At 47.8% G+C, this 23193-nt stretch overlaps 1 protein-coding gene across 1 annotated transcript in view; it reads right to left on the bottom strand.

The window, feature by feature from the left end:
- OCA2 (OCA2 melanosomal transmembrane protein) overlaps positions 1-23193 on the bottom strand; it is a 352275-nt gene that overhangs the window by 233227 nt on the left and 95855 nt on the right. Inside the window, exons 10-14 of the mRNA XM_025390396.1 lie at positions 11952-12023; positions 10984-11049; positions 6820-6876; positions 5309-5433; positions 1907-2045 (exon numbers count right to left, since the gene is read on the bottom strand). Coding sequence (XP_025246181.1) covers positions 1907-2045; positions 5309-5433; positions 6820-6876; positions 10984-11049; positions 11952-12023 — 459 coding nt within the window. The remainder of the gene's footprint in view (positions 1-1906; positions 2046-5308; positions 5434-6819; positions 6877-10983; positions 11050-11951; positions 12024-23193) is intronic.

The raw sequence follows: 23193 nt of genomic DNA, 5'->3' as shown, positions 1-23193 counted from the left end.
GCAAGACTCTGGTGAGTGCTCTACCCAGTGCTCCATAAATTAAGAGGTTCCACTGGGAGGCGGAGCTTGCAGCGAGCGGAGATCGCGCCACTGCACTCCAGCCTGGCGACAGAGGGAGACTCTGTCTCAAAAAAAATAAAAATAAATAAAATAAAAATAAAAAAATTAAGAGGTTCCAGACTGCCTGGCAGAATAGACATCATCACTATTCCCGTCGTGTGCATCAAGCACTCGCCCCTCTCATCTTTCTGGGTTGTTCTCCCCGGGTCTCATGTCGTCTCCTCGCACGAATGCACTGATCTGAACATTCTGCTGAATACTGCAAAGGGACTCGCTGAGGATCTCTGCGGTTCAGCTGTGTCCCCTCTGGACTCTCACTGCCCTGGTCTCCCCAGACTTTCAGCTTCATCCTCTCAACTCAGGGTGTCTCATGGGCTCTGCCGGGGTCGTCCCTCGCTGCACCGCGCTCTGGAGGCTCTCTGGAGGTGGGGAGCTGGAGCAGTCACAGAGCTCACCGCATCTGTCTCCCGTCTCACGGGGATCACTGTCGCTTTGTGCCTGGTGTCCAGTGACTTCGTGACCATTGTTCCCTGTGTTTTGTCTGGTTTTGGTTTATTTTTGTTTGTTCTGTTTGACTTTCCCAAGCAAGAGAGTAAATCCCGGCCCTGTTACTCCACGTTGGCCAGACGCAGAAGCTGCACTGTCTTTTGTATTCGTCTGTAGCCACAAACCAACGCTCTAGGATGCTATTTGCACCAAAATATTAAAAGGGTTTACCTCTGGTTTGTGGAATTATGAATTTTTATTGTGTGTGCATGTCTGTGAGACTTTTGTTTTCTACAAAAAATGCATTACTTTTTTATGGAATGAAACTAATAACACAATTGTTTTCTAAAAACACTTCTATTCCATCAGCATGAGCTCCACCCTGGCAGCAGGTGCCCCAGGATACACCGCAGGCTCTGTTACCACCTTCCAGGGTGGCATGGTCACGGCTGCACCCCTCAGCTCACAGGGCACAGCTGGTGAAGTGTTGCCAAGCAGTTTCCCGGGGCAGCGAGGGGATGCGGAGCCACACCCAGAACCTCCAGAGCGCGCTGCTTCCGTGAGGCAGCCACTAACACGCTGGAGCCACAGGTTCTCAAAGGTTTAAATATTTTTATGGAACACAGTGTTCAAATACAAACACACTGACACCCTTCGGGCACACACGCGTGCACACACACACACACACACCATCTACAAGAAATAACACCAATGTGGAAGCATTTTCACTGATACCTCAGAGAAGGGAGACTAAGAAAATTCTAATGATCAAAGCAAAGAGTAGAGAATAAAAATTAATGATATAGTTCAATTTTCACCTTGAAGATATATAAAATACCCTGCACTTTCTAACACTTTGTCTTCATTACAGTATATAAAGAAATTATACCCTAATATTTATAGGGGGCTTTCAAAGAATTTATTTCTAAAGACATTCATTTCTGACCCTTAAAAAATAAATTTTAAGTCCTTTATCAGTAAATTAATCCACCACAGTTAAGAAGGGAATCCCGTATCTCCAGTGAGAGGGGACAGGTCATTTTGTTTTTAATGTAAGTTGGAAGAAACCTCAGTTCCTATTAATAAAATTAATATAACATACCATGACTAACTATATCATGCTATCCAGTCATTTCTTTAAAAACTGATCAGAATGAGTATGAAGTCAATTCAAGCCAGTTAACTCTAGGATTGAAGGACCAGTCACCGAACATCCCACTCTTGAGATGCCCAGTAGCACTTACTATGAAGAGGTGGCGTGATGATGTTCATTTCTAACAAAGGTGTCCACGTGGGGTAGAGCGCTAAGTAAGTGGAAGTATGCGTTTGTTGGAAGCAACCCTAGCATGCTGGTACGTACCATCTTCCTCAGCTCTTGGTTGGAAACAATAATGACATTTGGAGGGTCCCCGATGGCAGTGGCAGCTCCTCCAATGTTTGTGAAGATCACTTCTGCAATCAAGACTTGTCTTGGATCGAGGTTGAGCACCTCACACAACCTGTCACAAATGGAGGAAAATGAAAGTCCCACTGTGCACATTGTGAAAGGCTCACGTGCAACCCAGAGATTTTTAAGGCACTTGTTCGTACAAGGGAGGTACGCGCGCACACACAAACACACACACACACACCCCTGTGGGGAGGGCAGTGCTGGGGGGAATGAACAATGCAACAACCCCTGCAGGCCACAGCTCACTCCAAGAGCTACGCTCCTTCCCAGAGTGAGCCTCCAGCCACCAAACCCTCAGTGTGATCAGGTGCCCTTTCCCCAGCGCTCCCAGCTGGTGCTGTGGGGGTCGGTGTGGAGGCGGAGCAGATGGTCACACAGGGCCTGCTGATTCAGCCCCTTTCCCACCTCCCGCTTCCTGGACACCAAGGCCCTAGGTTCTCTTCTTGTCCCCTCCCTTTGTTTCATTCATCTATGCATTTTCTATTTATTTACTTTTTATTGCTATAATACATACTAGATATACACATACACACGTACATTTTCAGGGTACGTATGATAATGTAATAATTCACATAATCAAACCAGGTAACGGGATACCCATCCCCTTAAATATCAATCTGTTCTTTACCCTGGGAGCATTCCAGTTATTCTTTTCTAGCTGTGTTGGAGTACAATCGATTCATGTCAACTGTATTCACCCCACAGACCTGTCAGGCCACACTCTACAGCTGTGGAGCTCCACCGTGGCCTCACGAGATTTGTGCTGGAATCTGGGAGTCCTACGGCTTGGCCGGCACAGACCAGTGCCTGGGAGTGGGCCCGGGCAGTGGCGCTCTATAGCTCCCCAGGGGCCCAGCATGTACACAGCTGGGAAACACTGCCCTAAAGAAAGTGCAGAAGGCACATCACAGCGTCCCCCACATCTGCTCATCCGCACAGCCCACTCCCACATAGGACCCGGCCTCGGGTCTCACTCAGAGGCCACCCACCACCTCCCGGCCATCAGCTCAGAGTGAGGCTGGCCACAGCCTCCCCTCTGCTGGCATGAGGAGCACAGGCCCATGGAGCCATGTGGGAGCTGAGGAAGGAGCGTGCCTGGGGACTGAAGCAGGAGTGGCTCCACAGATGAGACTCTGACCCGAGGCAGCAGCGGCACAGTGCTAAGGAAGCTCCCAGGATCTGCTTCTAGCAAGAAAATATGTGTGTGCAGCAGTCAACAGTGCCAGACCAGGCAGGGCAGTGCACCCATCTCAATGGGACTAGCTGTTAACTAGAAGGACCAAAGCCACTTAGTCCAGACAAAGGGGAAGAATGTGGCCAGCACTTACAAAGCCATAAAGAATATGGTCAGATAAATAGGGAATCTTAGAACACCAGCACCAGAATCTTGAAAGATGCAAATTTTTGACTAATAAATGGAATTACTGCTCTAACAACATGACAAAAGCAGTTCCAAGTAGTGAGGATATGAACAAATTGTGGCAAGGCTGAGATACCTCTCAGCTGCCCGGGCTATACGGGGATGCTGGGAACAAAGTGCCCAGTGCACCCCAGCCCTGGAACCCTGCTCTCACCAGGCTGCCATGGGGGAGCGTGAGGATATGCGGAGGTCTTCAAGCCAGGGCAGCAGCAGAGTCATGCTGGTTAGAGGGGGCAGATGGGCCTGACTCTTGTCCCCCAACACGTCCAGAAGGCACAGTTTGGTGCCGTCACTAGTGCATGTGACAGTGTACAGCAGCCTTCAAACATGTTCACGCCCTCCCTCATTGACTCTCCACCCCAGGCACTGAGAGGGGCGGTACCACACCCTGCGAGGAGGCTGAGAGCCCGGGGTCCCTCCCATGCCACACAGGGTGTGACAGTGTAGCCCAGCTTGCAGGAGCCTGGGTACAAACCTGACTCTCCACACGGAGGCAGCAGATGGCCCGGGGATGCTGCATCTACCTCCCCAGCGGCCCTGGCCACTCCGTGCTCCTCCCCACCCCACTCCTCCTCTAAGAGCCACCACTGTTCAAACACAAAAGGCATCCCCCAGATTAACCCAGAGCCCTGGAAGCAGCCCCACGGGGCCTTGGAACCTGCTGTGTGTCCCATGCCTTGTGTCCAGGCAGGCCCTGTGTCTCACAGAGCCCTCAGAATGCCAGCTGAGGTTAATCTCTTTGCCGTTACGACCCAGATCAGTGCACCTGAAGTGACTTGTTCAAGACACCCTATTACAAGCAGAACCGGAGGGTGACTCCCTGAGGGGCCCCTCTCTCACCTTCTCACCCTGTGTCCTCAGGGCCAGCCCCAAGGCTGACATGCTGGGGAGTCATATTTAAAATAGAGAGCATACATATGGAAACACACAGGTCCATGCCTTCAGAAGGGGCCCACATGAGGACCGGGACCACAGCTCACGCTTCAGAAGATTCTGGGTAAACAGGCCTATGGCCCCCAATAAATAATGGATGATTAAAGTGGATGGAATTAAAAGAAATGGAGTGGGGTGGGGTGGAGTGGGGTGGGGTGGGGTGGGGTGGGGTGGGGTGGAGTGGAGTGGATGAACTGAACTGAACTTCTCTTTCCCAGAGTTGCCCTATAAAGCTTTGCCAGACTGAACTTTGGTTCTGCTGAGCCCCATTGGTCCTGCGACCCTCCAAGCCTCTAATGAGGAACCTTGCGGTGGCTGTTCCACCTCCCCCCAGCTACATGACCCTGTGAGCCCTCAGCATGTGTGTGACCTGCCAACCCAGCCCAGGTGGCAGATGGTGATGGAGAAGAACAGGGACAAGGACTCCTGGTACCTGGGCACCTGGTGGTCTGGGGTGAGCTGTTTTTTTTGTTTTGTTTTGTTTTGTTTTGTGAGACGGAGTCTCGCTCTGTTGCCCAGGTTGGAGTGCAGTGGCACAATCTTGGCTCACTGCAACCTATGCCTCCCAGGTTCAAGGGATTATCCTGCCTCAGCCTCCTGAGTAGCTGGGATTACAGGCGCATGCCGCCACACTCAGCTAATTTCTGTATTCTTAGTAGAGACGAGGTTTCACCAGGGCTGAGCCATTCTTGTCCACATGTCTCCTCATGAGACTACAATCTCCAGGAAAGCACAGCCTATGTCTTCCACCTCCCGCAGACATTTTTGCCACCAGCTTCTGAGGCCCCACTGCTTGTAGCATGTGCTGCAGTCACACAAAGCAGACACAAGCTGGACTGGAATGCACCGAGCTGTGGGCTCAACCGCCCACCTTTTCATGCACCTAAGAATGGAGCCTGGAGCCAGGCCGTGCAGCCAGAGCCTGGCCACAACCCCCACGGCAGGGGCGCTTTGCATACCTTATGGTCACAGGCGTGAAGAGGAGCATGGTGGTGACGTTGTCCAAGAAGGCAGACAGGACGGCCGCGATGAGACACAGCATGATGATCATGGCCCACACCCGTCCCCGGGAGAGCCGGTATGCCTGGCCGCACACACACAGAGTACAAGCCAGAGTCAGCAGGCTCATAGAACAGAGGCAGCCTTTCATTAGTGACTTTAAAAACAGGGAGCCAAACGAACACTGCCCCGTGGGTTAAGACGTAGACCCACGGAGTCCCGGGGGGCCGAGAGGAGACAGTGCTGGCCACCGAAGTTCCTAGACATTCTACACCCTCCCGAGCCAGCACTGTCACCCCTCTGATCCTCCTCCTTCACACAGCCCCTGTCATGGTTAATTTGTCACAAGGTGATGACCCTCAGTCCCCGTAATGCCGTCGGTATTCTGGTTAGACAACCTGGGCTTTGACATTTGGGATCCACGTGAGCCTAGTGTCTGCTGATCTCTAGGGAACTAAGGGATACTTTTAATAGTAAGGAGTAATAGACCAAATATCTACCTGGCATGTGTAAGATGGGGCACAAAAATGACAAAAATCACAGCACGGTTTTATCATTCAGAGTTTGCAAAGGGCTTTGTTGAGTAATTTTTTTTTTTTTTTTTTTTTTTTGAGACAGAGTCTCACTCTGCCACCCAGGCTGGAGTTCAGTGGTGTGATCTTGGCTCACTGCAGCCTCCACGCCTGGGGTTCAAGCAATTCTCTCGCCTCAGCTTCCTGAGTAGCTGGGACCACAGGTGCACGCCACCATGCCCAGCTAATTTTTTTTATTTTTAGTAGAGACGAGGTTTCACCATGTTCACCAGGATGGTCTCAATCTCTTGACCTCGTGATCCACCCACCTCAGCCTCCCAAAGCGCTAGGATTACAGGCGTGAGCCACTGCGCCCGGCCTGTTGAGTAATTTTTAAAAAGACCTTTTCAGTTTCAAAAAATTTACATACTCAAGCACAGCACTAGACTGCATTAGCAGGGCATAGTACACGATGAGCTCTCCTCTTGCCAACCCTGAATGACAGGTCAGGTACAAATCCTGGAGGCTAGAGCTGGCTGGTGAAGCTCCCCAGGGTTCCAGTTAAAAACATAAATGTGTATATATTCAATATTTAGGAAGTAATCATGGAAATTATTTCACCAAAAAGCAAAGTAATCAGAAGCTAATGGCTTGAAATATTGGGATACTCTAATATGCAAAACAATGTTTGATGTGTAGCTCTCACCAGACAATTTAAATAATACACAAACATTCAACCTGATACCCTTTTCCTTGACCTCCTTCATGTATTTACTGAGCAGCTGAAAGTGCCACTCAGAGCCATACAACTTAACACAGTCAGCATACCCTGCCCTGCAGAAGTAACCTTTAAAAGGAGAATGGAATTTTTTAATGTTTGTTTCCTAAATATATAATGTCAGAAAAATACAGATATAAATTAATCAGTATGGAATTATTAAATGCAACATCATACCTACCTTTACAGCACAGTAATCGAAAAATCCCGTTTCTGAAAATATGGCTACTAAGATCATCTATGGGGAAAAGAGAAGAAGAAGACAAGGATAACCTTTTAGCAGGACACCATATTAAAACGACATCAGCATGATCCGTTACACATTTGAGCTGTGGCCTCTGAAAGCCACCACATCGCCAGGCTCCCCACTCTGAGATGCAGAAACACCGTCACTTCCTGGAATAGTGCACTCACTTCCTGGCACACTCACTTCCTGGTACACTGAGAAACATCATCGCTTCCTAGAATAGTACACTCACTCGCTCCTCGAATGGAGCCTCTTGCTAGCGGTTTTGTGCCTACATGTGTGTCTGGGGATTTGTCCTCAAGGCACATTACCATCCCATCCGATCCTCAAAAAAAAAACAGGTGCTATTTTCACCCTCTGTTTTATAGACTAGGAAATGGGATCAGAGTGCAAGGGGGCTTGCTCTCAGCCACAAAGGTAGAAGCGGGGCGGGGGCCGGCACGTGGCCTTCTGCACCTACGTGTCCACACAAGCAACACTTAAACATTCTGCGATGCTAAAACTGGGTTCGATTTTGTTTTCTAAAATAATTAAACTGATTTTTGTCACCAATTTGGGAGCAGTTGTATTGAAACGATCGCTCCCTGGGTTCCAGGTGAACCCAGAATGCCTGTCGCCTGTTTCTTTCCAGTGAGGATGATGAGTTGGTGAAAACAGCCATCCTGGATCCTAATAAAAAGTCATGTCCCAGATATTCTGAATTTTATCAACCAGACATTGCAACTAGTGAATGTTCTAGAAGTTCCTCTGCTTCACCTCTTAGATGGCAGTCACCATGTGTTGAACTTGGAATGAGAAGATGCAAGTTCAGATCCTGATTCCACCACTTAAAAATAGTCCGAACTTGAGGCTGGGCGCGGTGGCTCACGCCTGCAACCCGAGCACTTTGGGAGGCCGAGGTGGGCAGATCACGAGGTCAGGAGATCGAGACCATCCTGGCTAACACGGTGGTGAAACCTTGTCTCTACTAAAAAAAAATACAAAAAGCTGGGCATGGTGTCGAGCACCTGCAGTCCCAGCTACTCGGGAGGCTGAGGCAGGAGAATGGCGTGAACCCAGAAGGCGGAGCTTGCAGTGAGCCGAGATCGCGCCACTGCACTCCAGCCTGGGCGACAGAGCGAGACTCTGTCTCAAAAAGAAAAGAAAAAAAAAGTCCGAACTTGAACAAAAATATGAATTAACCTTTCTGTCCCTCAGTTTTTTCACCTTACCTCTGAATGTTCTATACTTCATCAGGTTGTGAAAATGCAATATAATTATTCAAATTACAATACTTGGTAAACAGGAGTCCCAGTAGACACTACTGTCTCTTAAACTATAGAAAACAAAAATGTCCCCAGTCAATTTAGACCCAGTGTAAATATTCATCGTGTCCAGAGTGACCATCAATGTTCATCCTCACCCAAAAGGCCACTGAGAGCTGACGCTGGAACATGGGGCTTCGCACACCAATGGAGCTTCACGTGAACATGCACGAGCAGACAGGCGTGTGCAGACCCGTGTGGCGTTTACACATTTGCTGACAGAACCACCACCGGAGACTGGAACTCAGGGATGGGGGTAAATGGCCCTGTGGGTGGTCGGCTGCCAGGAAATGGGGGAGAAAAGGCAGGGACCCGGTTGTAATGACCCTGCACCGTGCAGTTCCAGAATTCCAGAATCTGCAAGTGCTCACGGAACTGGATTCCAACAAGAAAAAAACGCCAAAGCCATTTTTATAGGCTGAACTGTGTCCCTCAAAATTCATGTTAATGTCCCCCACTACCTGGGAACATGACATATTTGGAGTGACAGCGTTGGAGGTGGTAATTAAGTTAAAATGAGGTCGTTGGGGTGAGCCCTGATTCAGTGTGGCTGGTGTCCTTACAGGAGGAGGGTGTCAGGACTCAGACACACAGGGAAGACAAAGTGAAAACGCAGGGAGAAGGTGCCATCTACAAGCCCAGGAAGAGAGGCTTCGGAGAAACCAACCCTGCCCACACCGTGATCTCGGACTTCCAGCCTCCAGAGCTGTGAGGAAATACATTTATATTATTTAAGCCACATGGTCTGTGGTACTTTGTTACATAGTCCTAGCAAACTAATATAGCATTCCTTTTTTAAAACAGGCATATCTCAGGGATATCTGGCACATTTCCTCTCTTCTATCCAGATGCCCAAACTCTGTATACGTCTCAGGCCCGATACAAATATGAGTTACTCTGTGAAGCCGGGGCTAGAACACTCGCCTGCCTCCCTGAGCACCGCCCACAGAGGATGGCGGCACGGTCTCCAGTCAGGTCACATGGAAGCCTAATGTAGCTGGGCCTTCTGTTACGTTGGCCAGCCTTGGGAGGGATGAAACGTTAGCAAGGAAAATGAGGATCTATAGTGCCCAGCTGTACACAGAGCAAGTCTTCCAGCCCAGAGAGGAAGAGCCCTCCTGCAGACCACTGGACTGTTTGGGGTCTGCTCAGGAACACGTGGGCTGCCCCTGCTGCCAGGCCCTGACCAGGCTCCACTGGTTCTCGTTAAGCTGGGTCATGACTCGTGTCCCACACTAGCCCGCTTGGGCATTTCGAGTTCCTGCAGGTGGCGCTGGTGGCATTCCTCACAGCACAGAGTGGCCACTGGGTAGTATGATCAATTAGCAAACACCCGAACGACTGCTTAGGAGTGACACCTTCCTTTACTCACATCATGAAAGGTACTCTCTCTCCCACTGAAACTCCTACATGGTTTATTTATTTGGGATAGTCCATTTTTTTATTTTAAGGGCAGTAACTCAAAAGAATTGCTAGCTTTTCTAAATGGCAATATGATTTCATCGTCAGATATGCCTTGGGCTGGAATTCTCCAGCTAACAAACCATAGCCCCGTTCCGTTCCTCCTCAGGAGAGATTCCGGAGACCCGCTGTTGTGGGAAGTCAGGGACCCCGAACGGAGGGACCGGCTGAAGCCACGGCAGAAGAACATAAATTGTGAAGATTTCATGGACATTTTTTAGTTCCCCAAATTAATACTTTTATAATTTCTTACACCTGTCTTTACTGTAATCTCTGAACATAAATTGTGAAGAGTTCATGGACACTTATCACTTCCCCAATCAATACCCCTGTGTTTTCCTATGCCTGCCTTTATTTAATCTCTTAATCCCGTCATCATCTTTGTAAGCTGAGGAGGATGAATGTCGCGCCTCAGGACCCTGTGATTGTATCAACTGCACAAATTGTAGAGCATGTGTGTTTGAACAATATGAAATCTGGGCATCTTTAAAAAAGAACAGGATAACAGCAATGTTCAGGGAACAAGAGAGGTAACTTTGAACTGGCCGCTGGTGATCCGGACGGAACAGAGCTACATTCCCCCTCTTTCATAAGCAAATAGGAGAAATATCGCTGAATTCTTGTTCTCAGGAACATCCCTGAGAAAGAGAATGCGCCCTGAAGGTAGGCCTGTAGACGGCCCCTTTCTAAGGCGTCCCGTCTTTTATGGTTGAAGCCAATGGGATGAAATAAACCCCGGTCTCCTATAGCGCTCCCAGGCTTACGAGGATGGGAAAATTCCCACCTAATAAATTGTGGTCAGATTGTCTGCTCTCAAACCCTGTTTCCTGATAAGATGTTATCAATGACAATGCATGCCGAAACTTCATTAGCAATTTTAATTTCTCCCCATCCGGTGGTCCTGTGATCTCCCCTGCCTCCATTTGCTTTGTGATATTTTATTACCTTGTGAAGCATGTGATCTCTGTGACCCACACCCTATTCGTGCGCTCCCTCCCCTTTTGAAAATCGCTAATAAAAACTTGCTGGTTTTACAGCTCGGGGAACATCACGGATCCTGCTGACATGTGATGTCTCCCCCGGACACCCAGCTTTAAATTTCTCTCTTGTGTTCTTTCCTTTTATTTCTCAACCCAGCGGAGACACTTAGGAAATAGAAAAGAACACGTTAAACATCGGGAGCGGGTTCTCCCGATAACCGGCACTGACACTTCTCAGTCAAGCCCTAGGCACTGTGTCTTTAACATAATGAAGGATCCTCAGCAGTGGAGGCCACAGAAGGCCCGGTTACCGCAGGCGTGGAGCCCAGTCCCACAGGGAGGGCTGTGATTACCATGCCAAACAGCAGGGCCAGCGTCTCAAAATCAATCCACTCCACCACATGGGTCAGGCTGGGTCTCTGCAATCAAAGCACAAATTTGCCAATTAATCCGTGCGCCGCCATCCCAGTGATGAGCCTAACGACGCACTGCCCCCTGCTGCAGACCCACTCAGTGGGTGGACCAGGGTTGGAAATCTCACCATCCACTTGCCTTTGAAGTTAGATTATATCGTTGCTGAAAAACAGTCTTGACCCAGGACATCTATAATGTCAAACTTATGCATTTAGTGATACATTTTTTCTAGCCCCTGCCTCTGGCAGCTCCCACATGCAGGACTGGCCCTGGTTGCATTCCCAGTGGTGTCTGTATGTGCTCTCCGCAGCGCCGTGCCTGAGGCCAGATGACAGGAACTGGCATGGCCACCTGTCCCACTCTCAGCTGGGTTCCAGCACTGCCTCTCAGACAACTCTGGGCCTCAATCCCCAGTGGCCACTGGTCTCTGTTGTTTCCCTACATTTGTTCCCCATGTCGCTGCCAGAGAGGCCCTGCTCAGATCCAAACAGGACACCCTCATCCCCAAACACACCTCTCCAGGGGCCTCCTGATCTCTGCAGGACAGACCCTGACCCCACTGACTCCCACCTTTCTGCACCAGCTAGGATGGTCCCCTCTAGTTCCAACACCCAGCTCCAGCCCCACCACAGCCCAGCTCCTCAGCCCTAGGCAGACATGCCCATGAGCAGCCTTTCCTCAGGCACGGTGAGGAATCACAATCACATGTGAGTGTGTGACAAAACCTATGAAAAATACTCTTCATGCTGTAGCTTGTTAGTTCATCCCTCTAGCCTGGTTCCTGGACAAAAACATGGACGTGGGATATAAGATAGTGAAAAAAACAGCGAAAGCCTGAATCCCGGAACGTCTTTGAGCTGACGTTCCACTGAGTGGTGAGCCAGGGATTGGGACTGTGACAACTTACGTCGCCAATCACAGCCAGCGCTGCCAGTGCCGCCAGGGAACCCAGCATGGCCGCCAGCGTTCTGTGCACGATCTGGAAAGAAGCACAGGAAATTACTGCGTTCCAGCCGCGAGGGAGTTAGCACACACAAAGGCCTGCGTGGACGTGAGGGGCCTGTATCTGCCACTGTGTACACATCTATTCAAATGACGAGTCACGGGTCTGGATGCTTCAGGCCTGGACACCCACAGACACATACAGCTACCAGCAACCTGCCTTCTTAGGGAAGCTGCTTGCATTTGCTAAATCATTAGATGACCCTGATAAAGCAGCGGAGGGCCGGATAGAGCATGTTCTCTAAGAAAGGCCATAGCAAACTGTCATTAATTATTTGCCACATGCTCCCTTGGCAACTGGCCCATTCGTTCAGCAACATAAATCAATTCCTCCCAGTTACTAGGCTGCTGTTAAACCAAAGGTACACAGTCCAACACTTCATCAAATTGAGACTTCCGTGTTACCACAAAAGCATCTTTTCTATTTGATTATAATTCAAATCGAAGTGGAATTTCTAAGACAAAATATGGGAAAAGGCCAAGATGTGGCGAACTGTAGCCTTCATACATTGCTAGTGGGAATGTAAAATGGGCTAGCCACTGTGGAAAGCAGTTTGGCAGTTTCTTACGAAGTTAAACATAAATTTACCATATGAGCCCAGCAATTCTACTAGGAATCCACCCAACAGAAATGAAAACATACGTCCACGCAAAGCACTGATGCTCATAACAACATTATACAAAGGAGGCAAAAACTGGAAACATTCCAAATGTCCATTTGTGGTGAAGGGATAGGCACAGCTCGTACATGGATGAATGCTTAGAAGTGATGCTGGGGAAAGAAGCCAGACGCAAAAGATGGGGTCGGTCCATCTACATGAACATTCCAGAAAAAGTAAATTTAGAGAAACACAAAGATCAGGGCTACCCAAGGCTGGGGAAAGCAACAAAGGTTGACTAGAAACAGGTCCCAGGGATCCTTATGGGGTGATGAAATGTTCTAGAACTTGTAATGGTTGCAGAATTCTAAATCTGGTAAAAATAATTTAATCGTACATCTCCAAAGGGTGAAACCATGGTATTTAAATTATACATCAATAAATTTCTTTAAAAAAAATACAAAAAGAATGTAACGAGAACAAGTGGAAAATTAAACGCTAGCATGCATTATTCATTTCTTAATCCCCTAAAGGGACTTTCACTCCATTTTTTCATGGCTTCCATCTCACAGAACCTGACTCCCTTTACCAGTTATTACCTGAAACTCAAATTCTGACTAAAATTATTTCATTTATAATGTGTACTACTAGATTCAAAGTTCCTTTTTCAAGAAATGTGATACTAGGTGTTGGCTTTTCACAGTTTCAGTTTTTAAGAGTTGTTTTGTTTTAAATGTAAATACCTAAAATCCAGTAAGTTGCTACCAAACTCTAATAATTCCTTCTGTTCGTTCTCTGCTTTTCAGTCTCAGTTTAGGACCCTTTTTTCCGAGACGGAGTCTCACTCTGCTGCCGAGGCTGGAGTGCAGTGGCGCTGTGTCAGCTCGCTGCAACCTCTGTCTCCTGGGTTCACGCAATTCTCCTGCCTCAGCCTCCCAAGAAGCTGGGATTACAGGTGCCCACCACCACACCCGGCTAGTTTTTATATTTTTAGTAGAGACGGGGCTTCACCATGTTGGCCAGGCTGGTCTCCAACTCCTGACCTCAGGTGACCCACCCGCCTCAGCCTCCCACAGGGCTGGGATTACAGGCATGAGCCACTGCACCCGGCCAGTTTAGGACCCATTTTAAGGATACTTCCTTATCCAATGCCGAGGGTGGCCCCAGGAAGCAGGCAGGGCAGGCATTCATCCCCGACTTGACAGCCATGGCACCAAGAGTGGAGGTTCACCGGCTGGACATGGTGAGCAGGCGCCAGAGCCAGGCTGCCCTCTCTGCCCTACACAGCGCAAGGCGAAGACACTTCCCACGTCGGTATGTCTCTTTTTTGGCACTTAATTAAGTCTTCATGAGAAGAACAGGATGTGACAGCCCCTGGATGACAGGAGGAAGTCACTGCAGGGACGAGCAGAGAGGGATGCCGTCTGCTCCAAGCCAGCCCTGTGACCTCACTCTGACACGTTCCTTTCTTCTGGCTTAACCTTTGGGCTAACTTTGTCTGCAGGGAAAAGAGACTTCCAGTAAAGAACAAAAAGCCAGCCTGGAACGGTAGCTTACACCTGTAATCCCAGCACTTTGGGAGGCCAAGGCAGGCGGATCACTTGAGGCCAGGTGTTCAAGACCAGCCTGGCCAATATCACGAGACCACATCTCTACTAAAAGTTAAAAAAAAAAAAAAAAAATAGCCAGGCATGGTGGCGCACACCTATAGTCCCAGTGACTCGGGAGGCTGAAGTGGGAGAATTGCTTGAGCCCGGGAGGCAGAGGCTACAGGGAGCCAAGATCGCACCACTGCACTCCAGCCTCAGCAACAGAGCAAGACACTGTCTCAAACAAAAACCAAACAAGAGTGATGCGCCATGACTGCCGGCCACTGGTCAGCAGGACTGGATAGCAGCAAAAATAACTAATTGTTATTGAGCACCCGCTGCTGTGCACCTGGCCCTGGATTAAGTGCTCTGCACACACCATCTGCACCTTTCACGGCGACTGCATGAGGTAGAACGATGATAACCCACGGTGCAGAGGAGGAAACAGTCTCAGCAACACCAAGTAATTGTCCCTGTGTCAGAAAACAAAGGACACGCACACCCAGGATGCAGACCAGCATTTTCTTACTCCAGAGCACCTCCTCTCTCCTCGCGGGGCCTTGTTTGCTCGTCTGTAAAATCAGAAAACTGCACTCCATACCTCAAGGAGCCCTCAGCTCTGGAGGAGGTCCGTGGACATCATGAAATCGAGTCCTAGCACCTAACACACAAATGAGTAAACGACAAGGCAGACAGCTACGGCCCTCTGAGGACAGCCAGGCTCATCGTGGTCTCACTGGCACCCCAGCACCCGCGCTAAGTTCGCTCTGCCCGCTGCCACCATCAACACCTTTCTCCCCTCCCTCGTCACACACACCGGCTTGCAAGTGATCCACACATGAGCATCTCTGTGGCCCACAGTGAGTGCTTAGGACATGTGGATGCAGCTGTCCCTGCTCAGAAACCCACCCTCTTCCACCAGCTCAGGGGCCCCACACACCATGTGGGAGGAGAAACCGTCACTTGCCATTTAAAAAATGGAAGAGCACGCTGATGATCAGCCTCTAGGACGTGGAATAAAACTTTTTCAACTACATGGCTCTAGAAGAAGATGAGTTCATTACTTCAGATATAATGATGGACATTCCTAAATTTCTATGCTTAAGAAACAGAATTTTCAGCTATTAGAAATAAAAAAATTCTGATAAATGGGCCTCAAGAGTAAAAATAATAAAAAGTCTTAAAAGATGCCTTAAAACAGGGGTCCCCAAGCCCCCAACCCCGCCACGGACTAGCACCAGGGCCGCACAGTGGGAGGTGAGCTGGGCAAGTCAGCATGACCGCCTGGGCTCTGCCTCCCGTCAGGTCAGCGGCAGCATCAGATTCTCATAGGAGCGTGAACCTTACTCTGAACTGCACATGGGAGGGATCTGTGCTGCACACTCCTTATGAGAATCTAACTAATGCCCAATGATCTGAGGTGGAACAGCTTCATCCCAGAATGATGTCCCACCCCACGGTCCATGGAAAAATTGTCTTCCATGAAACTGGTCCCTGGTGCCAAAAAGGCTAGGACCACTGACTTAAAGGACTGTATAAAGGTTCTCTTCCTGCCCATGCTCTGGGAAATACGGCACACCTCTTCCTACACCCAAACCGCGTCCCAGGCACAGAACGCACCACCTAGCTTCCCAGGCACCGCCTCACAGAGCAGCCACCGTTCTACCACCACACTCCCCTCCAGTCGAGCACACGCTCTGTGCCTCCGATTTCTTTGGCAGGAGTCCGGCTGTGAGCTCCTGTGAGCGTGGTGTGCCTCTCTTGGTTTCTTCAGTGCTCTGCAGGGCAAGCAATACCTGCTGAGCGAAGGAGGAGCAGAAAACGCATGAACAGGGCCTGCAAAACAGCAGGTCAGCATCGCTTCTTGGGAGAAGAAAGGAAAGATTTTGGGGGTAGCCCCCAAGGAAATTATCTAGGGGACCTCTGATCTTCATGCATCGCCCCTCCATGGTCACACAGGTTTACAGCTAGCCATCATGTAAATTCCAGATAGGTGGGACACTGAGCAGACAGAAAGGCAAAAGTTCTTTTGGTTTCCATTTGCATGGAAATGGTAACAGAGACAGCAGGGATAGCTAAAGTTATATCAGACAAAATAGACCTTAAGTCAAAAACTGTCTCTAGAGACAAAGAAGGCCATTACCCTCCCTCTTCCACTGATAAAAGGGTCAATTCAACAGGGACCTATCACAGTTATAAGTAAGTGCACACCCAAAACCAGAGCACCGAACTATACTAGCAGTATTAACAGAGCAAAAGGGAGAAACTGACAGCAATGCAACGTAATAGGGGACTTCAATGTCCCATTTAAGATAATGGATAGAACATCCAGACGGGAAACAGCAGACCTGAACAGCACTGTACGCCAAGTGGACCTAACAGAGATAGACCGAACTTTCCACCCAAAAGCGAAAAACAGACATTCTTCTCTAGCATACACAAAAAATTCTTCAGGATATATCACATATTAGGTCACAAACAAGTCTTAACAAATTTTATTTCTTTTAAAAAATTTTGTCTTAGAGACAGTCTCCCTCTGTCACCCAGGCTGGAGTGCAGTGGTCCAATCAAAGCTCCCTGCAGCCTTGAACACCTGGACTTAAGCAATCCCCCTGCCCCAGCCTCCTGGGTAACTAGGACTACAAGTGTGCACCACCACGTCCAGCTAATTTTTTTTTTTTTTTTTTTTTTTTTTTTTTTTTTTGCAGAGATGGAAGTCTTGCTATGTTGCCCAAGCTGGTCTTGAACTTCTGGTCTCAAGTGATCCTCCTGCCTCAACCTCTTAAAGCACTAAGATTATAAGCATGAGCCACCATGCTTGAATTTAACAAATTTTAGAAGATGTAAATAATATCAAGTATATTTTCCAAACACAATGGTATAAAACTAGAAATTCATAACAGAAGGAAAATAGGGAAATTGATAAATATGTAAAAATTAAACAACACTTTTTTTTTTTTTTTTTTTTGAGGAGTCTTGCTCTGTCACCCAGGCTGGAGTGCAGTGGCGCAATCTCGGCTCACTGCAGCCTCTGCCTCTCAGGTTCAAGCAATTCTCCTGCCTCAGCCTCCCGAGTAGCTGGGACTACAGGCAAGCACCACCACACCTGACTAACTTTTGTATTTTTAGCAGAGACGGGGTTTCACCGTGTTGGCCAGGATGGTCTTGAAGTCCTGACCTCGTGATCCGCCCACCTCGGCCTCCCGAAGTGCTGGGATTACAGGTGTGAGCCATCTCACCCGGCTGCAACACGCTCTTGAACAACCAATGTGTCATAAAAGAAATAAAATGGAAATCAGAAAGTATCCTGAGACAGACAAAAACAGAAACACAACATACCAAAATTTATGGGACACAGCAAAAGCAGTTTTAAGAGGGAAATTTCTAGTGACAAATACCTACCTCAAAATCATTAGCCTGATTGGATCACACTACAGTGTAAACATGAATTGAAACCACATTGTGCCCCATACATACATACAATGATTATCTGTTAATTAAAAATAAAATAAAACTGTAAAAAAGAAGAAAGAGCTCAAATAAACAACCTAACTTTGTACCTCAAGGAAATAGAAGGGCCAGCTAAGCCCAAAGTTGACAGAAGGAAAAAAATATGGCAGAAAGAAATGAAACAGAGAGTAGAAAGACAGCTGAAGAGATCAACAAAACCAAGAGTTGGTTTTGAAAAGATGAACAAAATTAATGGAACTTTATCTAGACATACCAAGAAAAAAAAGAGAGAGGACTCACATAAATAAAATTATAAATGAAAAAGAAGACATTACAACTGATATCATAAGAGGCTACTGTGAACAATTACATGCCTACAAATTGATAGCCTAGAAGCAGCTGGTAAATTCCTAGAAACATACAACCTACCAAGACTGAATCAAGAAAAAACAGAAAATCTGAACAGACCAATAAGAAGTAAGAAGATTGAAGCACTAATCAAAAACCCTTCCAACAAAGGAAGTCTCAGGACCAATGGCTTCACATGTAAATTCTACCAAACATTTAAAGAATGCCAATCCTGGAACTTTTGCAAAACTTCAAACTTTTGCAAAAAATGAACTTGTTTTATAAAGCCAGTGTTACCCTTCATACCAAAGCCAGATAAGGACACTACAAAAAAAAGAAACAAAGGAAAGAGGAGAGAGAGAGAGAGAAAGAGAGAGAGAAAGAAAGAGGAAGGAAGGAAGGAAGGGAGGGAAGGAGGGAGGGAGGGAGTGAGGGAGGGAGGGAAGGAAAGAAAGGAAGAAAAGGAAAAGGAAAGAAAGAACTAATTTCAGACCAACATCCCTGATGAACATAGATGCAAAAATGCTCAACAAAATACTAGCAAACTGAATTCAGCAGCACATCAAAAGGATCATATACCATGATTAAGTAGGAATTATTCCCGAATCCAAGGACAGGTTCAACATACACAAATCAATAAATGTGATACACTGCCTTAACAGAATGAAGGATAAAAATCATAGGATCATCTCAATGAATGCAGAAAAGGCATTTGAGAAAATTCAACATCCTTTCATAATTAAAAGCTCTCAACAAATAAGGTATAGAATAAATGTACCACAACATAATAAAGACCATATATAACAAGGCCCACAGCTAACATTATACTCTATAGTGAAAAGCTGAAAGCTTCTCTTCTAAGATTAGGAACAAGACAAGGACACTCACTCTCACCATTTCTATTCAAAATAGTACCAGAAGTACTAGAGAGAGCAATCAGACAACAACAACAACAAAACATTTAAAATGTCCAAATTGGAAAGGATGAAGTTAAACTCTATTTGTTTGCAGATGATGTGATCTCATATAGAGAAAACCCTAAAGACTCTACCAAAACTCTGCTAACACTAATAAACAAATTCAGTAAATTCGTAGGATACAAAATCAGAGCACATACAAAACAAATCAGTTTTATTTCAATATGCTAACAATGTACTATCCGAAAAAGAAAGAAAATAATCCCATCTATAATAGCATCAAAAAGAATAACGTAGGAATAAATTTAACCAAAGAGGTTTCAAGATCTGTACACTGGAGACAGTAAGATACGAATGAAGAAATCAAAGAAGATACAACTAAATGGAAAGATATCCCATGTTCATGGTTTGGAAGAATTAATATTGCTAAAGTGTCCATAACTACCCAAAGCAGTCTACAAATTCAATGCAATCCCTATCAAAATTCCAATGGCATTCTTCATAGAAATAGAAAAAAAAATTCCAACTGCATTCTTCATAGAAATAGAAAAAAAATTCTAATTTATATGGAACCACAGAAGACCCTACATAGCCAAATCAACATTGAGTAAGAAGGAAAAAGCTGGAGGCATGACACTTCCTGATGTCAAACTATATTACACATCTATAGCAATCAAAACAGTATGACTGGCATAAAAACAGATATATAGACCAATAGAACAGAAGACTCAAGAGCCCAGAAATAAACCCATGCATGTTACAGTCAACTAATATTTAATAAGAATGCCAAGAATACACAGTGGGGAAAGGATAGTCTCTTCAATAAGTGGTGTTGGGGACGCTGGATAACCACATACAAAAGAATGAAAGTGGACTCTACCCTACACCATATACAGAAATTGATTTGAAATTGATTAAAGACTTAAATGTAAGACTTGAAACTGTAAAACTTCTGGAAGAAAATACAGGGAAAAGCTCCTTGATGCTGGTCTTGACAATGATTTTTTGGATAAGACACCAAAAGCACAGGTAACAAAAGCAAAAAATAAACAAGTGGAACCATATCAAATTAAAAAGCTTCCGCACAGCAAAGGAAACAAACAACAAAATGAAGACAGACTCAAAATACTTGCAAACCATATACCTAAGGGGTTAATATCGAATACATGTAAGGAACTCATACAAATCAAGAGCAAAAACATTAATATCCTGACCAAAAAATGGACAAAGGATCCGAATAGACATTTTCCCAAAGAAGACGTGCAAATGGCTCCAAGGTTCACAAAAAGTTACTTAGCATCATTAATCATCAAATGCACGTCAGAAATACAATGAGATACGGCCTCACACCTGTTAGAATGGCTCCTCTAAAAAAGACAACAGATAACAAGTGTTGACGAGGATGTGAAGAAAAGGGAACCCCAGCATGCTGTGGGGGTGCAAATTAGTACAGCCACATGGAAAGCAATATGGAACTTGCTCAAAACTTAAAAATAGATCTACCATATGACGGAGAAAATCCCACTTCTGGGTCTATATTCGAAGGAAATGGAAGCAGAATCTCAAGCAGATATCTGGGCGGCCACGTTCATTGCAACCTTATCCACAGTAGCCAAGATATAGAAGCAACCTAAGTGTCCACAATGGACGAATGAATAAAGAAAACATGTTTCATATACATACATACACACACACACAAATGGAATATTATTCACCCTTAAAAAGGAAGGAAATCTGCCAATTTGGCACGACATGGATGAACCTGAATGCTAAGCGAAGTAAGTGATACAGAAGGACAAATACTGCATGATCTCACTTACATGAGGCCAAAGGGAGCTCTAGGGACAAGGAGTGGAAGGAGAGGAGGGTGTGGGAGATGAGGAGCTGACCCTCAGAGCTAGGCACTGGGGCAATGTGGTCAGGGAGTGGTTTGGACTTAATTCTGCATTTCTCATTTAAAACATAATCAACTACGTGCCCAAAAAAACACGTATTTTTCTTTCTTTGTGTGCCTGTGAAGGAGAAAAGAAATAAAGAACAAGGAGGAAGGGTGAAGGAAAAATGTTGCAGAGTAACTTCCAAACCATTTGGACATAGGAAGGAATAGATGAAGGCACCCAAGCCACAGGACGGCTGCCTGAACTCACAGCACTGCCCTAGGGAGCTACAGCCCCAGGATGTGGTGCTGGAGAACAGCATGCACCTCGCTGATGCCCGGAGGCCACGCACAGCCCTGACAAATGCCCAGCCGGGCACAGCTGCAGAGGAGCCATGCAGGCCCCTGGTTCTCTGCAGCATCGGCTCCGCCAACGGATTCCAGCCAGGTGACCTGGAGCCTGGATGGGCCGAGAGCTGCCGGGCCCACGGCACTCTGCACCAGAAGTACAACAGAGTGGGCTGAGAGCACCAAAACGTTCAAGTAGGTCACTGACACGGCAAATACTGGCTAACAGAAATTGGTTCAGACTCGGGACCCTCCAGAAGCAAAATGCTAAAATATATGGCAAGAGTTTCAAGGTTGGGCAGGAGGCACCAAAAAAGCTGACACAAGAGGCCAGAAAAATGCCAACTAGGCTTGCACAGTAGCAAAACATGAAGTACGGGTGTCCCCTGCGATACCAAGGAAGTTAGAAAATACACCTAACCAACTTGGATCTCTGGAACATAAGAGAGTTGAGCTGAGGCTGGAACAGGTGGAAGCTAAGAGGTGTGCGGCAGATGCCCCACCATGGGGCTGCAGGGCGTGGTACGACCCCATGGGGCCTCCCTGCAGGGCCTGCTCCGCCTCCTTCCTTTCTCTGCGGTGGAGGTGGGCTGTTGTGAGTGCCCTGCCTCACGGTGGTCTGTGGGGTGCACGAGGGCAGAGAATGCCCACTTGGAGGCTGTGGCTGCTGGTCCTCATCCCACCACCAGCTCCTGCATTGGCGGCAGGAGCCCTTAACAGCATGAAAGCTTTTGGGGAGGAGATTGTGTACCTGGGGTGAGGAGTAACCCTGTGCCTGCTGAGTGGTCCAGGAGAGCCGGGTGCCTGTGTTCTCAGTCATTTTCTGCAGGCTGATGGGCTGGGCTCGAGGCCACGTGGGAGCCTCACAGGGCTGTGTCTGTCCCCGCCGCTGAGGCCTGCTTTCCTCTGCTCTTACATGGATGTGATGAGTTCCTGGCCCCTTGTTCTTGTTGATATTTTGTCATTATTGTGTGTTAGCTGATGTGTTCCCTTTGCCAGGCCCCTCGGACACCATGTGACCCAAGGAGAAGGTACACACTCCAAATTCAAATATTTTCTTTTTAGGTATTGCCCACAAATACTGAGTCGGTTTTCTAGCCTATATTTTGCAGAACAATAGATCCCAGAGCTCGAAGGCACCACAGGAAATCAGTGGCGCAGTCTCCGAAACCTCCTGGCTGTGATTCCAGTTCTGAAGTGGTGATGTCCAGCTGTGGGCTGTGGGCCTGCGCCTGCGGGTCAGCCACGCACCGACTGTGCTTCTTCCCCACCTGATCCTGCCTGGCCTGGAAAGAGCTGGCATTTCTCCCCCAAATCGGGACAACTGTATCCCTGAATGTCCAGTACTCAGTTCCTAAGGTACAAATGCCTGTTGCATATGGAAAAGCTTCCTGCTCAGAAGCTTAGCTCCGCAGGACAGCCTGTGAGCCGCCAACTCCGCTGGCTTCGGAGAGTCACAGCGGCCAGCAACTCCCAGCTTAGAGTGGGGATGTTCCAAAAGCTGCTTTCGCCTGGCTATATCCCTAAATACACAAGATCGAATCAGCGCTGTCCCTGCCCCGGCTCAGACGAGAGACGGCTCCGGAAGCCGGCGGGCCCCACCCGGGACGCCCGTCCCTGCCCCACACGCGCTGCCGCGTTCGTCTCCCACGACAAGCCAGGAGATGTCACTCTGTTTTGTGGGCGAGGGGAGTAAAACGTGGAGAAACCACAACCCAGAGTCTGAAACCTGCATTCTGGCTGCTGCACGCTGCCTGCGGGAACGCGGGGCGGGAACGCGGGGCCCTCCGTGGTGCAGCGCACGAGCGGAGCGCAGGGCAGTGTCCTCCCGAGCCCAGGGCAGTGTCCCCCCGCCCCCGAGCCCAGGGCAGTGTCCCGCCCAAGCCCCGGGCAGTGTCCCCCCCACCCCCAGCCCAGGGCAGTGTCCCCGCCCAAGCCCAGGGCAGTGTCCCCCCGCCCCCGAGCGCAGGGCAGTGTCCCCCCCCCCAAGCCAAGGGGGGGGGGCCCCCCCCCCCCCGCC

This window comes from Theropithecus gelada, chromosome 7a (assembly GCF_003255815.1).
Source record: "Theropithecus gelada isolate Dixy chromosome 7a, Tgel_1.0, whole genome shotgun sequence".
Classification (NCBI taxonomy): Eukaryota; Metazoa; Chordata; class Mammalia; order Primates; family Cercopithecidae; genus Theropithecus; species Theropithecus gelada.
Note: the sequence above shows the minus strand (reverse complement) of the source record. Positions and strands in the feature narration are given on the sequence as shown.